A 21960-nucleotide genomic window follows, 5' to 3' on the forward strand; every position below is an offset into this window, starting at 1 on the left:
TTAAGTATTTGGACTAACCTTCCTATTGGCAGAGGACAACTCCTTCTGTAGCTGCTCACACTCCCTCTTCAAGCTTAATTTCTCCTGCTCTATGGCTTTGACAATACCTGACTGGCTTTGATGCTTCTGGTGCTTTAGGGAAAGGACAGTGGATTCCAGCTGTCGGATCTAAACAGACCAGAGATGAACAAATGTGAGAAGACATTCCAGACCATTCTGTCTGCTTCATAGTAATGTCTGGGGCACATTCCAGAAGGTCAAAACTGACAGCCCACTGCAAATCAATTGCATTTGCAATATCTAGTACCATCTAATTTCAGACTCATAACAGATTGTGCTACTTTAAAACATTTTAGCTTTGAGCATCCCTTTCTCCTCATAATTTGTCTGATCTGTGAGCTGGAAATTTAAACGTGAAGAACGCTGGAAGGTTTTACAAATAAATCCCAGAGTTGTAGGTGTTGGAAGGGCCCTCTGGAGCTTCCACATTCCACCCAGGGTGGGCAGTGATAGGACAAGGGGGAATGGTTTGAAACTGAGACAGGGGAGGTTCAGGTTGGATCTTAGGAGGAAGTTTTTCCCCCAGAGGGTGGTGACGCACTGGAACAGGTTGCCCAAGGAGGCTGTGGATGCCCCATCCCTGCAGGCATTCAAGGCCAGGCTGGATGTGGCTCTGGGCAGCCTGGGCTGCTGGTTGGTGACCCTGCACACAGCAGGGGGTTGGAGCTGGGTGAGCACTGTGGGCCTTTGCAGCCCAGGCTATTGTGTGACTTTATGAATCCCCAGCTAAAGCAGGTTCCCTACAGTAGGTTGCACAGGAAAGTGTCCAGATGACCCCTACCACCTCTGCAGCCCTTTGCTGCGCATCTGCTTAGAACTGAGGAACCCAGAAGGAGATCCAGTACTCCGGATGTAATCTCCCCTCAGTGCAGAGCAGAGGGGGCAAGACCAGAATCCTAGACAAGAGACTATCTGAATGGTCCCCTACCTTCTCCCTGGCATGCACCAGCTCTGTGGCAGAACTCCGGGCCTCCCTCTGCAGCCGTTCCTTCTCCTGCTGCAGCAGCTGCTGCTCCTGGGCCATCAGCTGCTCCAGCTCATCCTGCTGTGAGCGCCCTGGGGAAGGCACAGCCCGTGCTAGGACTCGGTTCTTAAGACAGACAGAATTGCAGGGTTAGGCCTTCAACAGAGAAGCAGACGTTTTCTCTGTTCAGGTGGGGTTTAAGGAGGCTTTTGGTAGCTGCAGGGTTCCATCTCCCTCCCAGCCTGTGTGCCATTTCCCAGTCAAATCCAGCATGGTCATCCCAGCATGCAGCCAAGCACTTCACCACAATCACAGCTGGAATGGTTACTGTGAGTGCACACACAACTCAGCGGCACAAAAAGGGAAATAGGGCTCTATTTTGGAGCCTCATCAAGTAAATAACAGAACCCCATTACACATTATTCAGTAATAGCTGTGATTCAGCTCCTGTTGCACAATTCTCAAGCACTCTCCTTTCTGTGTGGATGTTAAATACTCCTTTAATTACAGGGCAAAGGAGCCAAATCAGGGGCTAAACTCATAATGCCAATTCAGGACTGCTGCCTGCCACCTCCTTCAGACCCACCTCCTCATCAGCTTGGCATTGCAAACAACCTTACCAACCTAATGATAGTTAACTCTTAAAAATGAAAACTATTAAAACCAGTAAGTAGCACAGAAATATTGTGTTATTTTTTTTATACCCTCCTCCCTCCAGCCAGTTTGACTGCGAGCTTTCCATCACTTGTGTTTACAAGAGTCAAAACCAATGTCATTCAGAATCTACTTGCTCAGGCCTGCAGCACCATTTCTGCCTTGTACATTAATGAGCCAAGCTAAAAATGAGACTGGCTCCAGAGACAGGATGCCCATCTATAGGTCACCCACGTGGATCTGATAGAGGTCAGTTACCTTCTCATTGGCGTTCTGCAGCTGCTTGTGTAAAGACATCACCTCTTGTTCGAGAGCTTCCTTCTCCTGCTGTGCCACCCGCAGGTCTGACCTCAGGCGGGACATCTGGAGGGTGGTGGTCTGCAGGGTTTCATCCAAGCTCTGAACCTGCAACGTGCCACAAACATCTGCTATTTGACTGCTGGCTGTTGGAAAGAGGTGATGAGGTGACACTGGTGGCCCACCCTCCTATAACACTAACCAGATCTTCAAGTCTCTGCTTCAAATGAGCTGCCTTACACTCTTAAATATGGCCAAAATACCACACCCAGACACCTTCCATCCCAGAATATTGACTGCGATATGCTGGGAAAAGGAGATTCTCTTGGAATTATTTCTTCATGGCCAATAAGAGTCAAGAGAAGCACCATCAGCCAAGTAAATGGCCATTTTTCCCTTCCCTTGGCTGCTAGGAAACAAGCTAGCACCAGAAAGCAGGGAGCAGAAGCAGGATCTCTGCAGTGGGACAGAGTGAATTGGCAAGAAGAACTTGGAAGTGGGGAAAAAAAGGTCATATTTAACAAGTTTCCTTTTGTCCTTTAAGGACATCACTTTGAAAGCCCATCAAAGCGCCCATTCTCAGCTGCACGGAGTCTCTGCACATGTTAGAAGAGGGCTGTTTTCTATGAAAGAAGCTGTACCAGAAATTCTGAGATGCTTTGATTCAGGACCGTAACAAAACCCACTGTTATACCTTCTCCTGTGAAACTGATAGCTGTGTTTTCAGGGTCTGACTCTGCTGCTCCCAAGACTTCTGCTCCTGCTTCAAGCCGCCAACTGTGCTCTCCAAGAAGCTTACTTTGGCCACCTGGAATAAGATTACACAGCTAAGCCTGAATCATCTGGGATTTTCTTTAACTCAGTTTGACTTCAGGAGTTATGATAGATGGAGTTACAGCTCCGCAAGGAAGTTAGAGGGGAGCAAAAAATAAACCACAGCCCAACCAACTCAGTTTCAATCTATGCACAACAAGATCATTATTTATGGCATGCTTACTGTGCTGCCCCGGCCTGGAGTTAGCACAGAGTGCAAGAACACTGCCCTCCTTGTCCTGCTGCAACATTTCTATCCATGCCTCTGCTCCTCACGACGTTTGGAATTTGCTATGTGACCAAATTGCACTCAAGCTATGCTCCAAAAGCTCTTTTTAATAGCAATGAGGGAAAATATGCAATGGCACGGAAACCTTGATCTGGCCTGAAGGTAAGAAGGAAACCCAAAGTAGTTCTATTGCTTAAAGGGATGCAGACTCTGATATAAGGACTTCAGTACCTCATTACAGCACATGGGTAGGGACACGGGTGTGCAGTCCTGCCTTACCTTATCAATACACCTGCTTAATTCCTCGCTCAGCGCTTCCTTCTCTTTCAGCAGCTTTTCATTTCTAGTCATCAAACTAGAGACTTCGTTCTGAAGGTCAGAGAGGTCAGGGCATCTGGGGAGCTGTGGGAGACAACCCCCTCCCATCAGTTCAGAGCTTTGCATGCAAGCATTAAACAAAGCCTTCTCCTTGCCTTAGGACCAATTGTAGTGTACTGGATAGAGTGGAAAAGATGGGAGCAGAATATCACTCATGTCCCAGGACAGCCTGTGTTAGGGCTCCTATGAACCACATGCCCACAGACAGGTGCTACACCTCCTGCACAGCGTGTATTAGCATGTTAAAGCCCCTGACATAATACAGGACCCATTGGGTTGTACAACACTAATTGGAATGGAAACAGAACATACCAGATACTACATCTTTGAATTTCCATTTTGTATATTATGGTGGGTTTTGTTTTTTAGTTTTAAGAACAACCAGAACATACCGGGAATTCTCCCCACATCCACACATCTCCATTCACCTGCTAACATCATCAGGGCAGATAAGGCTTTGGATACCTCCTTCCCAGAAAAGGGGGAAAGAAAAGCCACCCAGCTGACTTCTCATCCCTTTCCCACCTGGCGCAGTGCTTCAGCTTTGTCTGCCTGTTCCTGTGCACTTTGGGCTCTGCTCACTCAAGCCTTCTGTCTTTAATTACACTCGAGCCACAATCCACTCTTGACTCAATAGATCTCATCTGCTTTTGCTTTTTAAGGCCATTATAAACCCCAAGCATTGGGAACATCAAAAGAGTGCTCTGCTTAAAAGACAAAGACTTCACAGCACCCTAATCAGGAAGGCTAATTCACTTTCACTTGTAGCCTTCATTATCTTTAATTATCATCATATCCTTACTGCCAAATGAACCATGTTTATATGGACAACAGCCAAGCCCTCCAGGAAATTATCTTTTTAAGTTCTGAGATGCCAAACCCTCCAAGTGGCACTCCTATTGCTTTGGTTTTGCTAGGGGACATGGTGGAAGCAACCACTCCCTCAGAGGAGTGGATATTCTCCTGCCCACCCTACTAATACGAGCTAGAAAAGCCTTATATGTTGCTGTATTAAAGTTTTTAAGTCTCGGTCTTTAATGACAAAGACCAACTGTGAAAAATCTACTGCTCTTGATTAACTTTTGGCAAAGCCTAAGAAAGCAAAACCAACCACAATTGAACAGCTGTATGTTGTACTGACAGGCTTCTGCAAGATTAATAACAATGTCGTTGATAATATACATTACATTATGACACTTGGTTAGAGAAATTAACTATTTCCATTACAATCAAGAGAGCAGAGCCCGTGAAGAGACAGGTTGGTGGCTCTAAGCCAACACCTGATGGTACCTGGATAGGGTGCCATACCTGTTTTGCCTTCTCCAGCTCCTCCTTGAGAAGGCAGTTTTCCTGCTCCAACATATGAGCTTGAACTTTTGTTTTTGACAGCTCCATCTCCAAGGAGGACACCACATTTGATGACTGCAAGAAGTAAAAGGCTCAGATTTCAGTTTGAGAGACAGTAATGTTACACAGAGGGTGCTATGATCAGTGATATGGGTTGGGGAATAGATGCTAATTCCTCCTAATTGCTCCATCCCACTAGAGCCACTTATCCCATACCTTTACTTTATTGTTTTCTAGTTCCTCTTTCAGTGCCAATCTCTCCTTTTCCCACTCTTCCAGAGTACATCTTCCTGCTTCCCTTTCCTTTTGTTTCAGCACCCTTGCCAGCTGTTGGTTGAGATCCTGCACATCTGCTTGGTTTTTGGAGTTTCTCTGGCTCAGTTCTGTGTTTTCAGAGTCCAGCTGCTGGTTCCTGGCCTTCAGATCTGCTACCTGAATTGGGAGAGCAGTGTTAATTAGGACTAATTTTGCACTGAACAATAGATTTATTTTTAAAACAATTACAGTAACATCAGTTGCCTTCAGATTGCATCGTCTAAAGGACTGATGATTGCTCAGTGATGTTCCTCCAGAGAAGCTGATGGACTCAGTCTGCATACCTGCTTTTTCAGATTGTCGACCATCTTCTGAACAGCCACTTTCTCCTTCCTCACTGCCTCTATCTTTTGCCTAGGGAAAAGGAAAGCTCATCAGCATAAGGGTCACTTGTTAATATACACGCCTGCAAAAACAAGCTGGTTGACATCACAATAAATGGTCATTCTGGATTTTTATTTTACACTTGCATCACTGCTTTGCACAGGCTTGGTGAGTACCTGCTTCGTTGACACCCCCATACATCTCTTTCCTAGAAGACTGGGGGCTGGAGCAGCTCTCATATGAGGAAAGTTTGGGGGAACTGGGCTTGTTTAGCTTTGAGTAGACTGCAAGGAGACCTCATAGTGGCTTTCCAGTACTTGAAGGAAGCATATAAACAGGAGGGGGAACGGCTGTTTGTGAGGGTGGGCAGTGACAGGACAAGGGGGAATGGTTTGAAACTGAGACAGGGGAGGTTTAGGCTGGATCTTAGGAGGAAGTTTTTCCCCCAGAGGGTGGTGACGCACTGGAACAGGTTGCCCAAGGAGGCTGTGGATGCCCCATCCCTGCAGGCATTCAAGGCCAGGCTGGATGTGGCTCTGGGCAGCCTGGGCTGCTGGTTGGTGACCCTGCACACAGCAGGGGGTTGGAGCTGGATGAGCACTGTGGGCCTTTGCAACCCAGGCCATCCTATGATACAGCCCACGGGTTAAGCTCCTCCTTCAGCACTAAGATTGAGCAGGAGAAACTGTAGGCCAGGGGAAAGCACAAAGATTGCTGGTGGCACCAGACAGTCTGCTTGCTTCAAAGTCCAGGCAACACCTAAGGTGCTTTAGGAGAAAGGATGTGACTCTGCAGTGAGAGCCTGAAGGTGCACATGTGGTCCCATGGAGTCCTTACCGCATCTCCTCCTGGGATCCGTTCAGCTCCCTCAGTTTCAGGCTGGAAGCACTGCCCTCCTCGTTTAGCAGCGTCACTCTGTTTCTCAGAATGGCATTTTCTTCTCTGAGCTTCTCAGCCTCACATCTGTGGCAGAGAGATGAGACATATGAGAACAGCATCTGTGCATCACCAAAGGAGAGAAGGCACTGAAATCCTGACCCGCTTGTGATCCTCAGCAACAAAGCTGCAGCTGGGTTATTCATATGAGCTGTACATAGGTTTTACATATAGACTGCTTCCCAGATTGCGAGAAAGGGGATATTAGCTGTACAAAACTCCTGCACAAAGTTAGTTACCTAAGATAGCCAGTAGAAGTTTTGCACTTCTATACTGTACTACACCTTCTGGTCCTTAAGGTACCAGTAACATAGTTGTGACTTTGAAGAGCTCAGCACCACCATAAGCAGACTGCTGGCACGGTGGCAGGTTCAAACTAAAAGAGGTGAGAGTTGGACTGGACGTAAGGAAGAAGTTATTTACACTAAGGATGGAGAGGCTCCGGCACAGGTTGCCCACAGAGGCAGCGGTGCCCCATCCCAAGAGAAACCCAAGGTCAGGGGATGGGCTGTGTGCACTGATGGAGCTGTGGGTGTTCCTGCACATTGCAGGGAGTGGGAGCAGATGGTCGTGAAAGGTCCCTTCCAACTGTGAAACCATTCTATGGCTCTGTGACTCTTTAGTGTTAACTCTGTTATTTAGAAAAAGCAAAACAATCGTAGCTTTTCAAGTAACACCCAGTGCTAGAAAGGAAAAGAACAAAGAGCTGATATTAGTAAAAGCTGAAAGCATTCTGAAAACATAACCACCATCTTTTAGACACTAAAACACAGAGGGCCCTGCTGTCCCACATACACACTGCAAAGGCAATTGCATCAGTCGCTGGTATTATGTTGTGCTAAGTCGCATTCAGAGGAACAAGGCACACGTTTATTCCAGCCATGGTTATCCACGTTCAGACACCTACCAGCAGTCAGATTCTGAGGCACTGCTTTCTAGAGCTAAACTACAGGGGTTAATGTGGCAGCTGCTGGGCGGTCAGTAGGGCTATGGATGGTCAGCAGGACACACTAGGTTAGTTTCTACGTGGAGCAGGCAGCAAGCTGGAGTGCTGTGGGGCTGCCACGCTTCCCACAAAGCTCTGCAAGCGTACATTACCTCAAAAGATCAACTTTTTGCTGCAGCTCAGTGCACGTGCTTTGCAAGCCATGCATCACCACGTTCCTCTCCTCCTCCCCTTGGAGATGCAGGTCATTGGGGTTAACCAGAGTGGGAACCTCCTCCAGCATCCCACTGTGCTCCTGCAGGCCCCTCTTTCCTGTAGAGGTTTCCTTCATCGTGCTGTCACACTGGGCATGCTCATCTTGCAGAGCCTCAAACACTGCCACCCGTTCTTCCAGCTTCCCAAGCTGGCATCGTGGCCTTAACTTTCCCCTGGACACATCTATTTCTCCTCCAGTACTTTGGGTTTGGCCATCTTTCAATTCTCTAACTGCTTTGGGGAGCTGCGTGTTTTCCTCCCAGAGCTTCATGCTTTCCGGGTCACTTTCTTGTAGCTGGCAATGAAAGCTTCTCAGCTCACACAGGTTGTCTTCCAGGACTCTGTTTTGTTCAATTAACTTCATCACTTCAGATTTTAGGTCCTCATTTTCTGCCTGAATTTCTTCCTGCAGTGACAGCAGCTTGGCTTGTGCCAACAGTCTTTCTTGCAGCTCTTCAACCCTCTCCCAGAGCTGAGGCATTGCACTTTCCAGGTCACTGTTCATCGATCCTGGAGCACATTCCAGTTCTTTGACGTGCTTGACCTCAGTCTGCAGCTTTGAAGCATCAGGATAAAAGCTTTCATTCCTGGGAGATGCTCTGTTACTTAGCAGACAGACATTCTGCTGCTTAATACCATTTTGGAGTATTTTTAGCCTGGATACTCTCTCAATATTTCTCTTTTTTTGCAGCAGAGGCACCTGAGAAACCACCTCTTGATCCTTGTCCAAATCAAGGCTGCAATCACTTCCCAGTCCCATTTTACCCCGTGGTACCTGGCACACCCACACCTCAGGAGCATCACTGTCCACTCTGCTTCCATCACACGGCTCCTCCAAACCAGAACCCATCCCTTCTTTAAGGTCTGCAGTGTCAGCCTCCAGGAGCTGAAAGCCATCCAGATGCTCTCCTTTGCTTTCATCTCTGCAGCCACAGGGCAGCCCTCCAGGGTGGGAGCAATCAGGCCAGGCACACCCCATAGATCTGCACTCAGCATCTCGCAGCCTTTGCTGCAGCCTGACAATCTCAGCAGCCATCCTGACATTTTCCTTCACAGCTTGCTCGTGCACCTTCTGCAGGTTTATAAGAACATCTGTGTCATCTCCCAGAGCTTCTGTACCGGAGAAAGAAGCTATTTTGCTCTTTGCTTTGGTGTATTCATTCTCTAGGACCCGATAGTGATTCTGTACTGCAGAAAAACTATGATTCTCCCACTGCAACTTCTGCACTTTTTCTTGGAGGTTTGAGATCTCCAAATGCATCTCTGCCTTTTCTGCTTCTGCTTTCACACAGATGTCTTTGTTTAAACTTTCCAAAGCAAGAAGTTTGGAATTCAGTTCTTCCTTCTCCCGCTTATACTCACTGTTGAGTCTCTCCAGTTTCTGGCTGACCAACTTCCCACTTTCCTCCACCGTGTTGATACGTTCCTCTTTGTCCTTCAGCTCTTTCTCGTGGTCATTTTGCAGCTGTAACATCTCATTGCTCAGCTTTCTCTCTTGCTCCTCAGCAGCATCCCTCAGCTCCCGCAGCTCTTTCTGGAGCTGCTCCTTCTCACACACCAGCATGTTCACCTCCTCCTTAAACTTCTTCTCCAGGAGCTCTTTTTCTCTGCTCAGTGCAACAGAAGCAGCCTTCTCATTTGCCAGGCTTTCCTTCAGCTGTTCATGGGCTTCAGCGACCTCCTGGGCAATTTCATCCCTTTCAAATTCCCACTGAGCCTTCTCCTCTCTCTGCAGCTCCATAAGCTCATGCAGCTCTCGCTGGTGGCGGCCCTCCAGACTCTGGATGGTTTCTTCATATTTATTCACAAGTGTTTGGGTGTCAGCAGAGAACTGGCTTTCAGCATGAGATGCTCTTCTGTTATAGTCACTTTCCATTTTTCGCCTAAACATGGTTAACACAACACATTACTAAACCCTGGGCTAGCTCAGGAAGAGATCAATTTTCAAAGCTACTTAATGAAATGAACCAAATACTTACTTCCTCCTACTGAGTTTTAGCGGCACTACTGATTGCTGGGTGTTTCTGAGAGCAAAAGTTACACTGAAGCTTCAGTGATGATTCAGTGACCATAGCCATGAGATGTGCCCTTTGAAATAAATGGTGCTATGTATAGCATGTTCTCCTTCTACACCTGGTATTGAATTTGTGGGGGCAGATATTCTTGTCCCCATCTCTCCCTGTCAGCTCAGGATGGTCTCATTACTTTTGACACTCACTCCTGACCAGACGCATTTACCAACCACCTGTTTGCTTCTTCAGAAAAGGACAACTTGAAACCAAGGGAGTGTAAAGCACAGGGATGCTGAATGGAGCTCAAATGAACTATACCTGGTCATGCTTTAGCAGTACTGCTGCCTCTGAGTGAGCTAAGAACCAACAGAAATATCTGCTGGAAAAGGGTCAGAAGACAAAGCTCTGGGTATGAGCTCATCTGTGTTCTGTAACAAAGCACTATACAGTTATAACACCTGAAATGAGCACTGGGAACGAGCTCTGTGCTAGCATCACTAAGGTCACAGTGCCGAGCAGCACAGAGCACGGCCACAGAGCCACGGGGACACTCACCTCTCCTCCTCCAACTCCAGCCTGTGCTTCCTCAGCAGCTCCTCCTTCTCCATGCTGTGTGCTTCTGCCATCCTCTCCAGCTGCTGATGGAAGCTGTGCTCCAGCTCTCCCTTCTCCTCCTGCAGTGCCTGCAGCAGCGCTCTCATCTTCTCCTCTGCCCACGCACCGTTCTGGATCAGCTCCTCCCGTTCTCGATTGAACTTCTCATTTGCCTGCTCCAGCCTGGCTCTAACATCATCCTCGTGCTCCTGCCTCAGGAGCTCCTGCAGATTGGCTTTCTCCTCACTGAAGCTGACCTGCAGCTTGTTCTTCTCAGCATCATGTTCGCAGCCGAGCTTTTCTTGCTGCTCCCTGAGTGCTGCAGCCTCTCCTTGCAGCTCTGCAACTTGGCTTCTGAGCCCAGCTATCTGCTCCTCCATCACACACATCTCCTCGCCATACTTCTTCCTCATGTCTTCCTGCTCCCTCTCACAGTGGGTTTTTGTCTCATCCAGCTGCTTCTCATAGTGACTCACCTGCAGAAAGAACACAGACTGTTTGGCTTCCTCCAGAATGTATAACAGAAATGAACAGGAAACATCTCTAGAACGTTTCCACATACTCTATAGAGCATTTGGACACTTAGCTTGGATGTCAGGGGGAAGTTCTTTACTGTGAGAGTGGTGAGGTGCTGGAACAGCTGCCCAGAGAGGCTGTGGATGCCCCGTCCATCCCTGGAGCTGTTCAAGGCCAGGTTGGATGGGGCCCTGGGCAGCCTGGGCTGGTATCCATGTGGAGGTTGGTGGCCCTGCCTGTGGTGGGGGGTTGGAGCTTCATGAGCATTGAGGTCCCTTCCAAGCCAAGCCTTTCTATAATTATATGACTCACGCTTTCCATTGGTTTCCCCTGCTAAGAGCTCAGTATCACATCTCACTGTGATAAAGGTGGCTTAGTGAAACTCACATCTTCCTGCTATATTAATTCTGTCACAGAAGAGACAACCCACTCGTTTTAATGTCCTAAGTCAGGTTTGTAAGCTGCTATGGGAGTATTTCACCAACTCATTCTTCAGAGCCCTTCCTCAGATTAAGAGGCTGGTGAGGGGTTTCCCTACATACAGATTTTAGAAATGACATGAAAAGTGATGATTTCAAGGGAATATTGCTTCAGTGCCCTTAACCCACACACATCACTTGTTTCCCTTTGCAAACCAGGGCAGAGACTGACCACTTTGTCAGAATACAATTCCATAACCTTTATCTTATAGCACACACAAAATGAGTGCATTATAAAGATGCAGCATAACTACCAGCTCTTAACTGGAGCTTAAGTCCAGTGTATCAAACACAACAGAAACCCTGTTTGTGGTCGTGCCGCAGCACAAGCCTAGACCCCCCCAAGGCCACACTTAAACAAAAAGGCCACAAAAGTTGTGAAGTTCTAAAGAAAAATAGCTTACAGCATCTTCGAGCTCCTGCTTGAGGTGATGCAAATCGCGGTGATGTTGCTCCTTCATTTGCTCAATGGCCATTTCAGCCTCTATGCTCATATTTAATGGATTGCAGTCTTCTGACCCAAGTCCTTTAAAGAGAATAATTACATGCATCACCTTGAAACACCAAGAGCTATGATTTCAACAGATATATTCATTCACCCAGAGGGTGGTGACGCACTGGAACAGGTTGCCCAAGGAGGCTGTGGATGCCCCATCCCTGCAGGCATTCAAGGCCAGGCTGGATGTGGCTCTGGGCAGCCTGGGCTGCTGGTTGGTGACCCTGCACACAGCAGGGGGTTGGAGCTGGATGAGCACTGTGGGCCTTTGCAACCCAGGACATGCTGTGATTCTACGGTTTGAGCTTTGAACATGGTACAACACTCACGTGCACTTAATGCCGCACATTAAAATGGGAGTGCTGCTATGAATTTCACTAGGAAGGTTCAGGAGAACCTTTACAAAACCCCATCCAAGACCCAAGACACTATAAATATCTACACCACAGCAGATCCCATAGAAGAAACATGCCTTACCCTGGTCAGGTTCAATGCCACTGTTGCCATAGCTTTTGATATCAATGTCAAACTCCTCTGACAGTGAGTTTTTCAGAGATGGCCTGAACACCTTGCCCTGAGTGCGGTACTCCTCCAGCTCTGAGTGCAGCTCATCGATCTGGTCCTGCAGCTCCTGCCAGGGGTGGGGAAAAACATAGAAAAGCTTTGGCGAAAGCAGCCAAGGCAGCTGGGCATCATCTGCACATCAGTGTAACATGGAGACAAGGCATTCAGGAGAGAATTACTGTAGGTAAGGACTCGGTCTTGCCAGTTACCAACCAGGATGGGAGGTGATGGCCTCAAGTCATGCCAGGAGAGGGTCAGGTTGGATATTTGGAGAGGAAACGTTTCCTTTAGAGCGGTGCTGCAGTGGCACAGCTGCCCAGATTGGTGGGGTCAACATCCCTGGCAGCTCCAGAGCTGTGGGGATGTTGCACTGAGCACAGTGGGGTGGGCTGGGGATTTGGAGGTCTTCTCCAACCTGGATAACTCTATGGGCTCCCTTTTGGAGAAGGTACTGTTTTTCTAAGTTCCAACCCACGTGCAAGCAGCAGATCCATTTCTTATTAAGACAACAGAGCCTTCCTCAGATTGATACATTGTGCTTCTGAACTCTACCACTCTGTAGGACCTTTCACTTTTTACTCCTTCATTCTCCCACAGCTTTAAGCAACACCTTTGGAACACTTCTAAACACAGTTGAGAGATCCCTCCTCAAATACCATTCTACTAGGAAAAAAAATAAATCAAAGCAGAAGTAAAAGATCAAATTAGGAAAGAGTTACCCTCATTAGTGCCTCTCCCATCTGGTTCTCCTGCCCACTTGCCAGCAGAGCCTCCCAAGAGTTGGTGCCAAACTCAGTGTGCTCAGCTCAGTGAACAGCATTTATTGAGGAGTATGAATGCCTGAACATGTAAACATGCAACTCTGGAGACCTGGAGGGTTCAGAAAGGGAACCCTAAAGACTAATAGAGTCTGCCAGCACTCAAAAGAGCCAGCTGCACATTCAAGCCAATTCTTATCAAAAAGCATCAATCAGTTCAGCAAATATTTCTAGAAAATATTTGCTTTTTAACCCCAACTTCACAGAGCTGCAATGCTGTTCCAATTACAGCCCCCAGCCAAGCTGGTTCTACAGTGAACATAGATAATGCAGAACAGATGAGCCAAATGCTTGCAATCAGTGCAGCCCTCAGAAAATAGATACTTGCAGACCCACCTTCAAGAAGCATTCAGCTACACAAGGGCTTGGGGAGAAGGCGAGCTTTAAACATGTACAGTTCTTTTTTCTTAAGCCAGAGCTGTTCCACAAACAGACAGCACTCAGAAATACCCCACCCCTGCCCAATGCTGGGTCACAGCCCAAGGACCCCACTCACCCTGCACTGCAGCTCGTACTCGCTCTTCATTTGGGCCAACCTCTCCTCCTGCAGGAAGAACTCTGCGCTGCTGGGATCCAGGTCCCCAAACTGAAACGGTACCAACACCACCCAGTTAGCCTTCCACATAGCCCTGCTCACAGCCCGCTGCCTCCTACTCTTTTATTATATTTTCTCACCGAAATACTACCATACTCAGCTGTTCATCTTGATTTTCAGATGAAGTTTTAGCAGAGGTGCCATGCAACACCAAACACTTCATAATGTGCAGTTGCAGCCTGGAAGCCCAACTGTGTTCTGGGCTGCACAAAGAAGGGGTGGCCAGCAGGGAGAGGGAGGTGATTGTTCCCCTCTGGTCAGCTCTTACGAGGTCCCATCTGCAGTTCTGGGTCCAGGACTGGAGCCCCACAGTACAGGAAGGACATGGAGCTGCTGGAGCAGGTCCAGAGGAGCCACTAAGATGATCAGAGGGCTGGAGCAGCTCTGCTCTGAGGAAAGATTGAGGGAACTGGGATTGTTTAGCTTGGAGAAGAGAAGGCTGCGGGGAGACCTCATTGTGGGCATCCAGTACGTGGAAGGAGTGTATAAACAGGAGGGGGAACTGTCGATTGTGAGGGTGGGCAGTGATGGGACCAGGGAGAATGGTTTGAAACTGAGACAGGGGAGGTTTAGGTTGGATCTTAGGAGGAAGTTTTTCCCCCAGAGGGTGGTGACGCACTGGAACAGGTTGCCCAAGGAGGCTGTGGATGCCCCATCCCTGCAGGCATTCAAGGCCAGGCTGGATGTGGCTCTGGGCAGCCTGGGCTGCTGGTTGGTGACGCTGCACACAGCAGGGGGTTGGAGCTGGATGAGCACTGTGGGCCTTCACAACCCAGGCCATTCCGGGATTCTATGATATGAGCTGCCCTAGAAAGGACCTGCAGATTGAATCTATCAAAAAATCATCAAGGAAGTAAAAAAAATAAAACAGAACACCCTGCAAACCTATGCAATGATTGCTTTGCCATGTATCTCTCCAGTGTCAGTTTCAGCACAACCACAGCTAGGCTGGAGGATCTGTGGTTTCCTTCACTGGAAATTAGCTGAGGAACTGGGAGCACGTGCTGGTCAGAAGCAGCTTTACCTTCTCGGCCAGGACATTTTCCAAGTTCCTCTGCAGTTTGCTTGCCAGGCTTTCATACTCGGCCAGCTTTTCTCCAGTTTCCAAGAGCTCGCTCTCCAGACGGCTGTTTTCCTGCACCAAACATAACCCAACAGCCTCAGCAGTTGCAGAAGGAAAGCAATAGCAAGCAATAGCTCATTAAAGTCAAGTTAGAGCCCGACACTGTTATGAGTTTCAGCCAGCAATGGGAATTGTGCATTGGTTTTCCACCCTCCACACAGCCACAACAAAACAGCTGCTGGTGGTCCCAACATACAGCAACTCCTCTCTTTCAAACTGCTGTTACAGCTCCCTCGATGCTCACAGGACAGCCAGCCTGCTCAGAAGCTGCTCTCCTCAACACCACATGGGTCCATTAACACCCACTGACTGTCAGTGCTTGTGATGTTTGTAAAGGAACATCATTACCCTTCACTTGAGATCAGCTTAAAAACAACCCAAAGCGCTACATCATGATAGAGCAGCTGTCAGCTTCAGATAATTGGCCGTGACTTAAGAATTTCCTAAAAAATACTTCCCATGTTATTACACAGGAAAAGGATCTGAGTGTATAAGGCCACAGGTGCAAGACCGCACTGGAAGGCAGAAAAGAGCTTTCCAAAAGAAATAACATCAGGCTTTCTTTAACATTCAAAACGGAGCCCCACAAGCCCAAGCAGGAGCCTACCCAGGTGACCCAAAAACACCATTACAGATATAGAATGAAACACCCTGAGTCAGTGGCCCTGCATGTGGTTGGGGGGCTGGAGCTTGATGGTCCTTGAGGTCCCCTCCAACCCAATCCACCCTAAGATCCTATGAGTCAGTAGGGAATCATAAGGATCACTGATTCCTATGGTTTTTAACTTGCAGCTCAACCTACTTTCACTTAAGCTCAGCCTACTCTGGCAGAGATCCTATAACTAAGGACCAAATCATAAACGCCGCTCCCTACTCCTGGGTCCACTCAGTCTGTTACCTTCAGTGACAGTGTGAGACGGTCACGGATGTAGTTCTCATCAGTTTTCAGCTTCTCTATCTCCTGCTCCAGCTCCAGCCGCTGCCTGTTTGCCTGCTGCAGGATTTGCTCGCGCTCTTTCCGCAGTTCATTCTTCAGAGCGCCGATTCGTTCCTTGTACTCCTCATCCAGCTTCCTATTAAGGCATCAAAGGTAAGAAAAGCTCAGGAAAAGAAGCAGGCAAATGCTGCTGTGAGTTAAGCTGGGCGCTAATCGGCGCTGCTCCTATCAGTGCCTGCACCAGGAGGGACTGCTGCCTGGAGAAACGTGGATTAACTGCACGGCTCAGCGACGTTTCAGATGCACAGCCCAGAGCCTGATTTTGGGATTAAAGCTGACGTTCCTGCAGCCAGAGATGTCAATATTTGACATTTGACATTCATACGCACCTCATAATGGAGAAGGTGAACGGTGTGCATTGGTGGGAAGCAGAGATGGGAATGGGGCTGGTACCACCTGGGAGCCACCAATGAGTCCAGCAGATTGGGAAAGAACAGCACAGGACCACTTCAGCTTGGCCAAACACAGGATGATCTCAGTCTGCTTTTCACCACTCCCCAAGCTCCAGCCCCAAGCACTTACAGTGCCACAACCCTGCAGCAGTGCTCAGGACAAGCAGTAGCTGCTGTTACCCACCATGGGGTGACCCAACGCCGTACCTGAGGTTGTACTCATTCCGGCGCTCTATCGCTGCATGGTGGTCATCAACTTCAGAAGCCATCAGAGATTTCAGTTTCTCAGCTTTTTCCAAATCCGAGCGCAGCTTCTCCTTCTCTCTGGCCACTTGGTCAATCCGCTCCCTAAGGGTGAAGGAAATGGAGACACTTGGGGCTGCCCCATCTTGTAGCCATAGAGGAGACATGGGGAGCAGAGAGGCACAAGTTATACAAGCAGGTGGTAACAACTGCAGGCTTAAAGACCAGCTGTAGCACAGATCTGTGTTGGATGCACAGGTTGATGGATAACCAAGGACAGTATTTCAAGATACACAGCAGAAAACAACACTGCTTACAGTTAGAGCTTATATGCATGGTGTACAGATGTACAAAGGGGAACAAAGCAAAGGGGAAAGCAGAAGCAGAATCCCAGTGACTTACAGCAGGTGTCTGATCTCTGTCTTGAAGCTGGCCAGAGCTGCCTGGTGGATGCTGTTCTTGGTTATTAGAAGCTCATTTTCTAGTGCCAGCGTCAGCTCGGTCAGGTTCACCTTCCCATCCAAGCTGAAATCCAGTGCCTGTGAAACAATCCAGCGTTAAAACAGAATGTGCTTCCTTGTGCACTTGGACAAGGAGTGGCAGAATGAACTGAGCAGGTTCAGAAAAGACCAGATAAGGTGTTTATGGAAGCCTGGATGTGCAAAATCTGCACAGACTAGAAATGCTAAGAGAAAACTGCTGTTACTGCTGTCAGCAACTCAGAGATGCTCTAGGAATGGACATGAGTAAGTGCTTGATCCCATGCACAGCTTTTAGCAGGATGGGCAGGGAAGGGATTGACATCATGTACCTGATTCACAATACAGAGAGTAAATGGGTAGTGTGTAATAAAGCACTAATTACTCAGCAGGGTTTCAAATGCTTCTCTTGATTCCTTTGCAAGCCATAACCCAGGCCACGTGAGCACTAACAGGTTTGCAGGTGCCATACTCAGCAAGGCAAAGGCATCACTATGCTTTCTACAAACACAGCTGACCTTCCTGAGCTAAGCTGGAAGCCCTATTACACCCATCATTAACTTTCAGCTCTTAGATACATACCACCATTTCAATGATGGACATCACTAGGGACAGCCCAGATCAGTTCTACCCAGATTGATGTTTTTAAGCAAGAAAAAACCCAGCTACAGCCCAGAACCCCACAGAGAAAAGCCAGCAGGGCTGATATGGGCCCACTATTACCTTCAGGACGTCCTGGCTGTTCTCCACGCCCTCCTGGTGCCAGCAGTCCAGGATGCCCTCCACACAGCCATAGCCCATGCCATCATCCAGGCCGGAGAAGAGGCAGAACCCAATGGTGCTGGGCATGGCAGTGGGGCCTGCAGTGCGACGGCCGCTCTCATCGAAGGACTGGAGGGAGAGGGGAGAGCTGTGGAGGGTACAGGCAGGCCCGGCCCCCTGCACACCCACCCGGGAAGGGCTGACGTGGGTCACGTTGCTAGCGGGGATCTAGAGATTAAGGATTAGTCCTGCTGGTCCTCATTGCCACGCCAACGCCCAGCAGTGTCCTCATGGGACCGCAGCACAACCCAGCACAGTGGGCTTAAAGCGAGCTGGAGAACAGCCCAAGCTGGGAGAGACCCACCGGGAACACTGAGTCTAAGGAACCCAAGGAAGAATAGTTTTTGGTGTTAAGTGTTCCTCCCCATGAGAAGGAGCACACAGAAGCCTCAGCTCTGGACAGAGATGGTCAGCAACAACAAAGTCTCCCAGAACTTAGAGTGGAAGGAGCAGGATGTGTGCAGCTGCAGTCTGCCATGTCACTTTGCATACAGTTTACACCCTTATGCACCACACGTCACATCTGGCAAGATGCATCCCCAAACCATGTTATGTTCATAGAATCGTTATGGTTGGAAAAGACCACTAAGTGAGCCATCTCTCCTACCTTGAGCACAAGGACATTCCTACATCATTCTGTCCCCTCATACCCAGAGGACCCTCAGCTTTCCCCCCAGCACAACAAACCAGGGCTCCATGCCCATCCCTCACCTGCATGGAGAGGTGTCTCTTCAGCTGTCGGTACGGGGTAGATGCTGAGGGTGTCAGTGGCTTTGCGTTCCTAAACAAGCTGTAGAAGAAATCCTCTACGCTCATAGTGCCATCCTGCTCCAGGTTATGGAGCACCTCCTCCAGCACCTGCAAGAGGCAAGGGATAGAAATCAAGGCTGTTATTGCTGACAACACTGCAGCAACATTTGGCACAGCAGACCAGCTCCTGTTCCTTGGATCTCGACAAAGAAAGGAAGAGTAAAGCAAACAGACCACAGGACAGTGGCAGCCCACTGCTGGGACAGCCATCTCACAGAGCTATGTGCTGCCCAGCAAAGCAGCAACAGCTCAGATCCAGTCTTTAGAAAGGAAATAATTCCAAGTCATGGCATTCTAAAATGTGAAAAAACATTTCTCCCCCCCCCCCCCCCCCCCTTTAATAAAGCTGAATCTTTCATAGACTCTGCCTTGAGAACAGAAACAGCCCGCAGTTGCTTTTGACTTTGTGAAGACCTATCTCAGGATATTTGAAACAACATCTTCTTTCTAGATAGAAAGTTTCTAGGATTAAGGAGATATGCTTGGAATGTGAGATATGCTTTATTGCTTAAGCAGCCTCTGGCCCTACTCACCTCCCCATCAATGTGTTGGAGCCCAAACTGCTCGCAGATGGAGATGAGCTTTTTGCGGTTCAAGTGGCCATCCCTGGTGATGCCAAGGTGCTCACACACCTCCTGCAGCTTCTCCTCCACCCACTCTGGTGTGGGCAGTGATGTCCCCTGGGAGGCATTCAGGTCATCAGGGTTCCAGAAGCGCAGCTGCCCTGAAATGGGAGAAAAATCACTCCAGTGTATGGGAATGATCCATTAATTGCATTGATGGCCAACAGATTAATGGAGCTTGCACATCACAAGGAGCTTTGTAGACCCCAGTGCACACCTGGTATGTTGAGGTATGACTACCAGCACCAGCATGGCTGTCAGAGTTTTCTAGAAGCAGATTTCACATGGCATTTAACTTCCATCACAAGCAAAGGATCCCCATGGCCAAGGACAGGGCAAGCTGGGACCCCCAGGATGGAGGTGAGCTGACAGCCACAGTGGGCTGGCAGCCAGAGGGGCACAGCCCTGCTGCCCAACCCCTGATGGAGAGATGGGCCCCCTTCTCCAAAGGATCACAGGATTCACAGAGAAGACCTTGCACAAAGGACACAAACCAGCCAAAGCCTGCCAAGCTGCAAGGCCACCTCCTTGTGCCTGCTGAGAAAGCGGTTTCTGGAGCAAAACCTTGATCCTGGTGGATGGGGTGAGGGTTAGCCAGCAGCTAACATGGGGCAGGTGCTGCAGCAACAAGGAGTTGCATGGCTTAGTGATAAGCACATCCTCATGTGCCATGGAGCATAGCAGCTCACTGCAGCCCCGCCAGCTCATTGCTATGGGGTCCACCCTAAGCATCCCAAACCAAAACACACCCCGGGGTCACCCAGGTCTGCAAACAGGACAGGGAACAGAGGGCTGGCCCGTGGAGACATCTAGTGACCACCCTGCCCCACTACAGGGACCAGGACATGTCCCAGGGGCTGCTTTGGGGACAAGGAAGAACACAAGCAACTGCAGGAAAAGAAGGCAGAGATGCTGAGATGTCAGGCAGTGCCCTTGAGGAGATATGTTTTCACCACCATTACCAGTTTCAAACAAGGAAAGAGCCAGTTGTGTGCTAGCTCAGCCAGAATCAGGCCAGGAACTCAGCATAGCCCAGCAGCACAGCTCTGAGAGCCCTCTGGCTCCTGTGATGATTCTCCTTTCAGCTTTGAAGCCGAACCACATCCATCTGTTCACCCTTACCTTCTGCCTCGTATTCCTCGCTGTCCTGCGTCTTCCAGCGCTGGGGAAGAAACAAAAAGGAACCCTGAGTTGTTATGACTGCAAGACACAACACATTTGAAAGATTCCACAATCAGCATCAAACGAGCTGCCGGCTGCCAGGCTTTCATCTCCCTGCTCCCAGCAGGCAGCCCTGGGCTGTTTGATGCTGCTGCTCCTGGCACACACTGCGCTGCTGGGGGACACAGCACAGCCATGGCAGGAGCTGCCAAAGCCCCGCAGACAGCCCAGGAGAGGTGGTGGCAGAGAGCAGCAGGGCCCAGCAGCCTGATGGGGAAGGAGTGAGAGATTTACTGGTTTTTGAACTCTCCAAGCTGCTTTCTTAGCAACATGGACGATGAGACGGTGGGGATGCAGCTCAGATTGTGCTGTGCATAGGAATCACCTGAATTTGCATCACCCGTTCCTTGCAGCACCTGACTTCCTGCTGCAGAGTGACTCCTGCAGCCCACATAGATCCCACACACAGACAGCTTGGCACAGCCCACCTAGAGCCTTGAGCATCCCTACAGCAGACAGCCCTGCGGCACAGCCCCACTCTCAAGGTGCTTTCACGTCACCTCACACCAGCTGCAGAGCCCGAGCATCCCAGGCAATGCACACCCACAGCAGGTAATTAAGCTGCAACAATCTCACACCAGCACCATGGGGACATCTGCTCCCAGAGCTCACACAGTGTGGGAAATGGGGATTTCACTGCTTTGTGCATCCCATTTTGCAAGCAGGGACCCATCTGCCTGCAGAGTGCAGGGCCAGCAGCCTGAGCTTGGCCCAACCTGAGCATCCCGCCTCCTCTTCCTCCCTTGTATGAGCTGAGGGTCTTTGCTAGCACGCAATGCTCAGCCATTTAATCTCCCAGTCCAGCAACAGCACCAGCAGATGTTACTTCTGCATTACAAGTGTGTCCCTGCGCGTGCATGGGACCGACAGACTTAAAGTCAAAGTCACCCGGGACATAAAGAGGCTCTAAATCATCCTACAGAAGTTCAACACGCCTCATTCCGATTACAGCTAAAAGCCATTAATCTACAGCGTTGCCCTGGAAACTGGATTAGGTCACTGTACATTTTTAGCCTGGCTGCCGGATGAGGGAACGGCCGCTGCCAGCAGCCCCACACGGCCCTTTGCTTTGGGGCCAGGGCAAGAGGCTGGGGGGGATCCCAGAAAGGGGGAGATCAGCCTTTGTTCCCCTGTAGGGCTGCAGGCAAAGATGGGCCGGCAGGGCTGGGGCTCAGCTGGGTATTCAGGACAAAGCCAAGAACATAAATAACACCACACTGGAAGGCTGTGGAGTTTGGCCTCAAGCAGAGCTGTCTGGCTGCAGCCACGACTGAGGCATTGGGGTGGGCAAATCCCTTGTTTGCCCAACAGGTGATGGACACAGTCAGTGGGGATGTGATGGGGTTGGACTGGGGGGTTCTTGGAGGTCTTCACAGAATTGCTGAGGTTGGAAAAGCCCTTCAAGATCATTCAGCCCAACCCCAGCCCAACCATCCTCCCCACACTAACAGCCCTCCGCTCAATCACGGCCCTGAGCACCACCTCCAAATGGTTTTTAAGCACATCCAGGGATGGTGACTCAACCACCCCCTGTGCAGCCCATCCCAATGCTTAACAGCCCTTTCTGTAAAAGCTTATCCTGATATCCAACCTAAACCACCCTGGCACAACTTGGGGCCTTGGTCTTTACCCAACCTGAATGCTTCCACAATTCAGGG

At 49.3% G+C, this 21960-nt stretch overlaps 1 protein-coding gene across 12 annotated transcripts in view; it reads right to left on the reverse strand.

Annotated features, from left to right (window-relative positions):
• The window catches only part of NIN (ninein), a 51840-nt gene that overhangs the window by 13148 nt on the left and 16732 nt on the right, over positions 1–21960 (reverse strand). For 6 of the 12 annotated variants that reach the window (XR_014946863.1, XR_014946861.1, XR_014946862.1 and 3 more), the window contains exons 5-26: positions 20204–20243; positions 18992–19182; positions 18360–18506; positions 17550–17717; positions 16750–16886; positions 16312–16452; positions 15614–15788; positions 14617–14727; positions 13494–13583; positions 12093–12246; positions 11524–11645; positions 10086–10600; positions 7416–9401; positions 6219–6344; positions 5342–5411; positions 4959–5174; positions 4704–4817; positions 3297–3419; positions 2670–2783; positions 1937–2083; positions 989–1150; positions 19–168 (exon numbers count right to left, since the gene is read on the reverse strand). Coding sequence is in view for 7 of the 12 variants with exons in the window: in XM_015865969.2 (XP_015721455.1) it covers positions 19–168; positions 989–1150; positions 1937–2083; positions 2670–2783; positions 3297–3419; positions 4704–4817; positions 4959–5174; positions 5342–5411; positions 6219–6344; positions 7416–9401; positions 10086–10600; positions 11524–11645; positions 12093–12246; positions 13494–13583; positions 14617–14727; positions 15614–15788; positions 16312–16452; positions 16750–16886; positions 17550–17717; positions 18360–18506; positions 18992–19182; positions 20204–20243 (5199 nt within the window). In the remaining 5 variants the exon portion in view is untranslated. The remainder of the gene's footprint in view (positions 1–18; positions 169–988; positions 1151–1936; positions 2084–2669; positions 2784–3296; positions 3420–4703; positions 4818–4958; positions 5175–5341; positions 5412–6218; positions 6345–7415; positions 9402–10085; positions 10601–11523; positions 11646–12092; positions 12247–13493; positions 13584–14616; positions 14728–15613; positions 15789–16311; positions 16453–16749; positions 16887–17549; positions 17718–18359; positions 18507–18991; positions 19183–20203; positions 20244–21960) is intronic. The other 6 variants (XR_014946864.1, XR_014946865.1, XM_015865972.2 and 3 more) reach the window with 1 other exon arrangement.

The sequence above is a fragment of the Coturnix japonica genome, chromosome 5 (assembly GCF_054131305.1).
Source record: "Coturnix japonica strain WE chromosome 5, WE-NBRP24, whole genome shotgun sequence".
Taxonomy (NCBI): Eukaryota; Metazoa; Chordata; class Aves; order Galliformes; family Phasianidae; genus Coturnix; species Coturnix japonica.